A 9,564-nucleotide genomic window follows, 5' to 3' on the forward strand; every position below is an offset into this window, starting at 1 on the left:
TCTTTTTTTTTAATTAGTTTTCATTACAAAACACTTTAAAAATCTGTCAGTATAAAGTGTAATTTTAATAAATGTATAGGCTTAAATATGTACATATATGTACACATGTAGTAGGTATTTCATGATGTAGATATATGGATAGAAGGTACTACAGGATACAGTGTAAAACAGATTTACACACTTACCACACCAAAAATACCAATTCCTGATCCTATTGTTGTCATTGTTGGAATTATATCAAATTTTCCTCCCTGTAAATATATATAGATAGAAGATATTATAAACTGTTGTGTCTTGGTGTTTTTGTTGCTTGAGGTGAATACAAATGGATTTTCTTAAAAAATGCTTACATGCATTATTTGCAATACAATTTTAACTTTTATAACTCTTTTATGACTAGTGCTGTTTTTCCTGCATGCATATGACCCCATGTCATGCTATAATCCTATTAACTGAAAATCTGTAGCTTGCACATTTAATTATGACTGCTATGATAACAATGTTAGGAAATTTTAATTATGTAAAAAAGCCTTTATGACATCCATTAAATCACATTATTTCTAGTGATTGCTGTGGGTCCAATAGGTGTATGATCGATAGGGTCTGAATGCTATGACTTGCAGAGATAATAAGAACCTACATTTAATTCTCTTCTATACGATTCCTGGATCAGCTATGAAGCAAGTGGATTCAATCTTAACCCTATTCTTATCCCAATTGGATCCCTATTTCATGGATAGAGGACAGGGTAAGACTGGTCCACTGGTGTACAGGTGCATCCACTGATGGCCCCTAACACATGTTGACGCCACCCATGCTACAGCTGACTCTTCCCTTGAAACATGCGGATTCCACCCCCACCCTACCTGCTGACTCCATCCTGGGATTGTTGAATAAGATGATGATGCAAAGAGCAGTCAGCACTTCACACCATCACAATGCTTTTGCTCCTTCTATGTGCATCAGAGGCCGGCAAGTGTGATATGACAACATCATTCTAAATAGATGAGAGGGGGAGGGCACAAGAGGAGGGGGAGATGAGAGATGCCACAATATGAAGGGGAGATGAGATGGAGCCACAATATAATTGTAGATGAGGGGGAGTGGCACAATATGATGGAAGATAAGAGAGGGCCCACAATATGAGGGGGACATGTGGGGGTCACAGTGTGAGGGGGAGATGAGAGGAGCCAAAGTATACGGAGAGTGTGGGGGCCCACATTATAAGTGGGTGATGCCGGGGTCCATAATATAAGGGGAAAGTGAGAAGAGGCCACAAAATGAGGTGGAAATTAGAGGGGTTCATAATATGAGGGGCAGATGAGGAAGCAAACAATATTAGAGGGGAATGAGGGGGCCACAATATGAGGGGAGAAGAGATGGGCTGCAATATATTGAGGGAGCCACACTATTAGGCTCAGAAGAGAGGGGCCACAATATGAGGGGCAGATGAGGGGGCACAATATAAGAGGGAGATGGTGAGGGAGGTCACAATATGAGGGGGCCATATTGAGCCGGGAGAGGCAAAGATTGCTTTTAATAAGAGGTGCCTTCTAATCCTAGAGCTTAGTGGCATTTCAAACAAATTTGGAATAACTCCACACTGAATGCAGAAGAGTTTAGAGCTAAATGCTTCCATCTGTTAACTAGAAAAAAAGGGTTTTTTTAACAAGGCAAAACACACGTTACTACTTATCAATTGCAAGCATTTATACATTGCAGGGCATTCAGGGAGGAGTTACACCAGATGTGCATGAAATTAGTTAAAACCCCAATTCAGGCACATCTTGTGAACATGTTTTAAAACTCATGGCAAACTCATCAGGAAAAATGCAACTCAAAACACATCTGCGTTTTTACCATCATTAACAGTGATGCACTCTGAGAAGTGTTCAAAATGCAATGTGAATGCATCGTGAGAACGTAGCCTAAAAATGCAGATGTAATATTTAGGTAGGCCCACAGAATCAATTTCACTGGTGGACCCTCATTCACTGGCGAACCCTCATTCACTGGTGGAGCCCATCCCTGATACATTATGAATTATATTTGTGGTACAACCTCATATTGTTCTCTCAAATATAAGAAATGAAAAGCAGTTTAATAGAATAAACTATACATTACCTGTCCATTTACAAGAATGTCAAAGCGAATGCCAAAAACCTTGAATAATGTCCTTTTTCTTATGCCATCCTCTTTGTAGTATCTTGCATGTCTAAAAATTAAAAATTTAGGTGATCTTCATGAAATGACATAATTGTCAAACTTATAAAGCCAAATATAAATGTATGGCATAACAGCAATGAATGTGACTTCCTCTTTAATGGTAAGGTCATAATTATTTTTATAAGATGTATATTACAAAGAATGATAGTTATCATAATTTTAAATATAAAATAGAGCATTTAAACAATGTAACAGTTTATTCTTTTAAATAATTTATGCATCAATACACTGTACATAAATATATAATCTGACCTACCTAAAGTTGAAGCCTTGTGAGACTGAATTTTCATCATGTAGGGCATGAAAACGATATGTGGGTTTGCAATGTTTCAATGACCAATCTAGGTCACAGTTCCAGTCTATTACAATACCAATTGTTCCTCCCTGTAAAATAATACATTTGTACCATAATTAATAAATATATTTATGGACTTTATAGTATTATTATTACTAAAATAATATTTAATCATCGCTGTCATATTTATTTATTTATTGCAGAGCTTTACAAATCATGGGGTACATGCAGTGTCGGATTAAGTGTCCCATTGCCCTGGGCTGTTCACACAACTAGGGCCCCCCACCAGCATTCAAACCAACATGTGTCCGGATGTTAGGACTTAAGTACTACTCTATATCCTTAATCTTGTTCTGTTTATAAAAGTAATTTATTGATGAACTACAATCGTGCTCTTATAATCCATCTACTTAGAAAAGCCAAACATTCCCTGAACATTACTAAAAGGTCCACAGCAGAGCCTGCCTTTACTGAAATGTCCACGGTAGAGTCCCCCTTTCCTGAAATGTCCACATCAGAGTCCCCCCTTTACTGAAATGTCCACCGGCAGGGTCCCCCTTTACTGAAATGGCAACAGCAGAGTCCCCCTTTACTGAAATGTCCACCACAGGGTCCCCTTTTAATGAAATGTCAACTTCAGATGCCCCCTTTAATGAAATGTCCACCCCAGATGCCCCCTATAAATGAAATGTCAACTCCAGATGCTCCCTCCATCATTACTGTCACCGCGTGACGTCATAGTGTAAGGGCCTGTGCGGCGCATAAACTACGACGTCACATGGCCGCGACGCCACCACGTCATAGTGATGCGCCCGGGACAGAAGAGCAGAACACGGAGCCGCGGGGGCCGAGGAGAAAAAGCCAGAAGGTGAGCAAAGTTTTTTTTTTTAAGACTGATGGCGGATCTTCATATAGGGCCCGAGTATGGGCAGGCGTGACCCTTCCCAAGCAAAAGGCTCCAGGCATTGCCCATACCGCCTACATAAAGATCCGCCATTGGGTACATATACAAATAAAATGAGAGCAGTGCAGAGACCTCCATAGGCTGGAGATGTTTGGTAATGGCTGGTAATGTTTGGACTAAATTATTAAAATAGTGGATGCATTCAGGATACATTCTAGAGGGAAAAGTAGACGGGTTAGTAGGCAGGGATTAGAGTAATCATGTTGAGGATGAATTAGAGCAACTATTGGGGTTTTATAGGCTTCCATGATAAATAAATGTACAGTCAGAAACATATGAAGAACAGTAAGACCAGTGTCCTAAGGCCAAAAGAAAAGGAGAGGATCTTCCACAGTAACAAATGCTACAGAGAGTTCCAAAAGAATGTGTATAGAACAGTTACATTTTGATTTAACTGTAAAGAGATCATTGAATATGAAGACCATTTTCAATGGAGAGCGTAGTACAGAAAACAGATTTTGGAAGTTATTATGCCTTCTCTGCAATGTGCATATTCACATTATATTTAAAAAAAAAATACTAGTGAAGAAAAAAAATGAAGAAATCTTTAAAAAAGTATTAGAAATAAAAATATGTAAAAATTCCCCTTCCCTAGAATGAATATAAAATAAACAGATAAAATCATAAAAAAGTCAGGTATCACTGTGTCCCAAAAATCCTGATCTATCAAACTATGAAAACAGTTATTCCCAGTGATCCTGTAACAGAAAATAGTGCCCAAAAGTCTGAATCACCACTTTTTTGCCCTCTTATAACCATTAAAATTATGAATAAAAGGTGATCAAAAAGTTGTACAGTCCCAAAATGCTAACATTGAAAATGTTAGCTTGTCCAGCAAAAAATGATACCTTACACAGCTCTGTACATGAAGTATGTACTCTGTACTCTGAAGTATGAACAAGTTATTAGCATCAGAATAGGGCAATATGAAGAATATTTTTCTGTAGAAAGGGTTTTTAATCTTTTAAAATATAAGAAAACCTATACAAATTTGGTATCCATGTGAGAGTGGTCATTTGGAGAGCACAGTGAAAGCCGTAAAAACTGTGTAAACAAGAAAATGACGCAAATGTATGTTTTTATAATTTCATTGCTTGTAAAAACTTTTTCCCAGCTTATCAAAATGAGGCATGAATTAGTAAATACTGTCACAAGAAAGGACAATTTGTTCAGCAGAAAACAAGACCTCATATAGCTCTATAGACTCAAAAATAAAAAAAAATTATAGATTTTTAAATATGGGAAATGAAAATTGAAAATGCAAAAAATTAAAATGACCTGGTCCTTAACTAGTTAATATGACAACATGTTTTTAGGCGCTAAACAATTGTATAGATTGCATAGTAGTGACATTCCTCATGCAGCCTCTCAAGCAAAATATGACTCTTCTCTGCTTATTGTCACTTCGGAGGGCTAGTTGCTTAAAGGAAATCTTCCATCAAAATCAATCATAATAAACCAGGTGCACTTACTTATAGATCCAGGCACTGTGAGTGTGGTAAACTTTTTATATTTGTTATCCATGGCCTCCTTCCTTCTAAAATCAACTTTTATAATAATGTTAATGAGCCGGAAGGGCTTTGGGGACAGGGGTCTGCTAACACCCCCAGGGCCCGTCTGTCTCATTAGCATCATTTTAAAAGGAAGGAGGTAATGGATAGCTTCCTTCAGCTGTTACACTGTCTCCCCCTCCCCCCTGTTCCCTCAGCATTTCTGCCTGATGTAATATCACACTTTGGAATGGGGGAAGTAATAGCCTGTGAAGCTGTTATTCCACTGAAGCCCTTTAGACTCATTAACAAATTACAAAAGTTTAGAAGGAAGGAGGTCATTGATATCAAATATTACCAGATTACCACAGTCCTAGTGCCTTGATCTATATCTAAGTGGTTTTATCATGCTTGATTTTTATGGCAAATTTCCTTTAATGGGGTAGAATCTGGTGACCGAGTCCCTTTAATTTTTGTAAAATACTTCAAGATATAAAACACTTTCTACAAGCTTTTTGGAATAGTTTGAGGGTGAAACTTAAAATGCTGTCCCTAAAATAATTGATTCTGAAATGTTATTGAAAATTTGAAAAGCTGCTTTCATAGAGCTGATTTTTCACAGTGGTACAAGCACTTGGATACTTGTAACTTGGATAAAAAGTTTGAGTATAATTTAGTTTTTAACCCTTTGTGGGATAGGAGAATTTGGAATTAAAGGGAAACGACAACATTTAGGCTGTTTGTGTATTCAAAAGAAATCCTGTGGTTTGTATTTTATTTGCATGGGGTTAAAGGAGAAAAAGAGCTAAAGCAATGTTCTATTGGAAATAATACATTTTAGATTGTTACAGGCCAATATTAAAAAATGTCTGTGAAACTTCTGTGGGGTCAAAATGTTCACCTTGTTCCTTTTAGGGGTGTAGCTTCCAAAATGGTGCGAGATGTTCTGTTACCTTGCCTAATGTTTCAGCCGAATTTGGCCTCCAAAATAGACAAAGGGGGTTGTTTATCATTAGGCCAACTCCTTGGTTCCATGTCTGTCTTTAGCGCTCCGGCTGCCAATCAGATTAATTAAAGTGGTTTTGGCGCTTTAATGTTCTTGGGGTTTACTTTCTGCCTGGGATTTTTTTCCCCAAAAAGTCTCAAAATGCATAAAAAATCGCAGTACCAGTGACACAGCAGGGGACTGGAGTAACTGTGAGACAATTTTTTTTGGATGAATCTGGCTTTGCACGGTGTTGCACTAGCAGTAGTTCTATGTTTACTCCCGAGTACTGAAGATGTGTAAATAGTCCTGTGAGACTTTTTAGCAGTCCCAAAAAACCTCAATGCTACTTTTTTGAGACTCCAGTGCGTTCCGGTGCTCTTCAGTGCAGCAGCGACACCTGGTGGACGTTGGAGAAACTACCTTAGTGAACGCGCCGCTGGATCGCAAATGGACCGGGTAAGTAAATCTGCCCCATGGAGTATTTGTCTACTCAGAATACATTGAAAGACAAATTTGTGTAGTGTTCTTTTTAAACTTTGTGAATGTGCAAATTCTAGGGCTGAATCACTGTATTATTAAAAAAAAATTCATTCAAATTCTTTTTTTATCTCTATTATATTTTTTACCTGGGTAAATGAACTTCCTAAAATATCTTTTGAATATTTTAAGGGTTGCAGTCCACTCTCTTACAAGCCAGAATAACCCATGTATTATTACCTTTAGTGCTATGTCTATAAATTTCTGCCCAGTTTGCTCCACGATATAACCGAGTCGAAATACAGGACACAATGGGTGCGTATCTTTGTGATAAGTGCAGGTTTTCAGATAACTGCTGGTTACCGTTTCCACAAGGTTCTGTCTGAAATATATCAATACATTGTATTAATATACAGTGTAAGAGAAGTGTATAAAAGAGAAATGGCAGCACTCCAACATGATGGTGAAAAAAGTGGTGTTTATTCCACATTCAGCTGGAATATACCGTGCCAGTGCATGATGTTATTTTTGCCCCTCCTGCTTCATCGGCAATTTTATTCCTGATCTTGTCTGGCGTAAAATTGCACTATAACCTGTGCCAGTTTTAGCCTGCTGACAGTTGTGGGGCAGAAACACATCGTGCCAGAACACTCTGCCACCAAGCATTGCCACCCTCAGGCTCCTCAATGCCCACTTGGCATGGGGGTGTCATAAGGGGGAAAAAGAAAACTGCTGTACAAGCTCTGATAAATTCATCCATTATGAAAACAGATATCAAACCATACTTAAAGGAAACCTACCACTTGTAGTGGCAGGTTTCCGATGGCAATACCGAGCACCAGCTCAGGGTGAGCTGGTGCCGGAGCTTATTTTAGTTAGTGTTTTAAACCGCTGTATCGCAGTTTAAAACACTTTTTAAACTTTATAGCGGGCGCAGGCGCAGGCGCGGCTACATAGGAAGTGAATGAGAGCCGCGCGCATGGTAAGCGCCGAGCGCGTACCTCCATGCGCCGGCTATAAAGTTTAAAAAGTGTTTTAAACCGCGATACCGCGGTTTAAAACACTAACTAAAATAAGCTCCGGCACCAGCTCACCCTTAGCTGGTGCTCGGTATTGCCATCGGAAACCTGCCACTACAAGTGGTAGGTTTCCTTTAAGTAAAAGAGATAATAATACTGAAAATATAAAAATAATCCAGTGCAGATGCATGTTATGATATTTGGTAAACCTACCTATTAACTTTATGCCTTGGAAAACTAATACTGTTTTTTATAAATAAAGTGAAGTTTTCCGCTTGCATTAATAATGGAGGTCTGTAAAATAAAAAAAAGTAGCAATTAGACTGAAATATCAATCAAACATGACCTTAAAAGGGTATTCCCTTACTACCATCTACTATTCACCTTTAGTACCTGTATGAATATAACTTTCCATAGACGTAGCCATGATGTCCCTTACAAACAAGATAGCTGTTCTTGGATACAACCACCGGCACACACTGGCAGCAGTGACTGATCATGTGTTATTGAAGCCTGCGACTACCACAATGTAAGCATTCATTGATCATCACTGTGGGACATGCAGTTACCCATGGTCATTTCATATGCAAAAACACTTTTCTTCTCACAAACAGTCCGGCAGCTTCTGTCGAATACAATGTTAACCGTTGCATTTCGAAGGTACAACATGACTACATTTATGGGAAATTACCTGCAGGTACAAGGTATATTTTTTTATCATAACATCCATTTGAAGAAATGTAAATTTATGAATATCATTTTAAAAGCATTGGTTAAGCACCTTGATATCACATTATATTGCTATAACTAAAAGCGACAAACTACGTTTAGCACATAACTCTGTTATGGGAAGGTATATATTATGTTAGAATAAATTAGACAATATACAGTAGACATTTCTAAATATCCCAAGAATAATGTTGTTGAATAGTGCCTGCTTCTTCTGTATGACTTTGTACATTTCAATAAAAGTGCCAAGCTGGACGTGCATGTGCAGTCTTGCTTCTTGCTAGTACTACTTGGAATATTTACAGAGGTGGACACAGTAAAGCTTGTTTAAAGAAACAATGGGTGTTGCTGTTCTGATGTTATTCCTGACAAATCTACAGATATAGGCAACTATTTTGCACTTCCAATATCAGAAATGTTAAATGCTATAGACTGGATTCAGATTTTTCTGGAAATTCCATGAAACCTCTGTGGTAAATGTAAAAAAAAATTATACTTATCTTGCCCTCGCTCTCTACTCCAGTGTCTTGTAAATTCCCAGAAAAAAAACCCTTAAAGGGTCTGGCACCAGATTTTACTCCATTTAAAGCGGACCTGTCATCAGCAATTCAACTAATAAACTAATACCAGAATATTGTCAAGGAGTGTAGCACCTTCTAGTTATTGTTTCTTTCGTGGTCCTGTGTGGTGATATCATCCAGAAAATCAACTTTGAAGTGAGATGTAAATTGGCTGTGTAAAGTCAAGGAGGCGGAGAGTTTAACACTGAAGTCAAGATGGGGAGCTCTGAATGCCTCCTCCTCTGTGATTAAAAAAATGCATCAAACTTCAGGAGATAGGGTTAGGGATTTCTTTTGATGCAGGAACATCAATTACAGCGAACAGGGCTTTCTGAGGAAGAGAGAGGTTGACTCCCTGACTTTATACAATACATTTACATCTCACGTCAAAGTAGATTGCACCACACTGAGTCACGAAAGAAACATGATCTGGAAGGTGTTCAGTTGATTGACAACATACTGATACTGTTGTATTAGGTCAATTTCTGCTGACAGGTTCCCTTTAACCACTCGCCACTTTAGATGAAATAACATTTCTAGAATTCCCAATTGTTTGTGAAATTTTGCCCATTTAGCTATAAAAAATCTCCTACAAAGTCATGTGAAAATGAGCAGAAAACAATAATATTTTGCCTGAGATGTTGCATGTCAAGTTTAGAGGCTGCAGGGGTAGTGTCACTTCAGATGTATCTTCAATTCTATAGTACTTGTTACTGGTGATATGAAAGATAAGACTCTCATCACTGCATAAGACTTGTGTTCTGTGAGCTAGAGATCTGAAGATATAGACAGGAACTGGATTTTTATCTGCAGTTT

General features: G+C 38.1%; 1 protein-coding gene across 3 annotated transcripts in view; it reads right to left on the reverse strand.

The window, feature by feature from the left end:
• The window catches only part of P2RX1 (purinergic receptor P2X 1), a 70,090-nt gene that overhangs the window by 6,313 nt on the left and 54,213 nt on the right, over window positions 1-9,564 (reverse strand). For all 3 annotated transcript variants that reach the window (XM_072136139.1, XM_072136138.1, XM_072136137.1), the window contains 5 exons: window positions 7,673-7,753; window positions 6,681-6,822; window positions 2,483-2,610; window positions 2,125-2,215; window positions 186-251 (listed from right to left, as the gene is read on the reverse strand). In XM_072136139.1, coding sequence (XP_071992240.1) covers window positions 186-251; window positions 2,125-2,215; window positions 2,483-2,610; window positions 6,681-6,822; window positions 7,673-7,753 — 508 coding nt within the window. The remainder of the gene's footprint in view (window positions 1-185; window positions 252-2,124; window positions 2,216-2,482; window positions 2,611-6,680; window positions 6,823-7,672; window positions 7,754-9,564) is intronic.

The sequence above is a fragment of the Engystomops pustulosus genome, chromosome 2 (assembly GCF_040894005.1).
Source record: "Engystomops pustulosus chromosome 2, aEngPut4.maternal, whole genome shotgun sequence".
Lineage (NCBI taxonomy): Eukaryota > Metazoa > Chordata > Amphibia > Anura > Leptodactylidae > Engystomops > Engystomops pustulosus.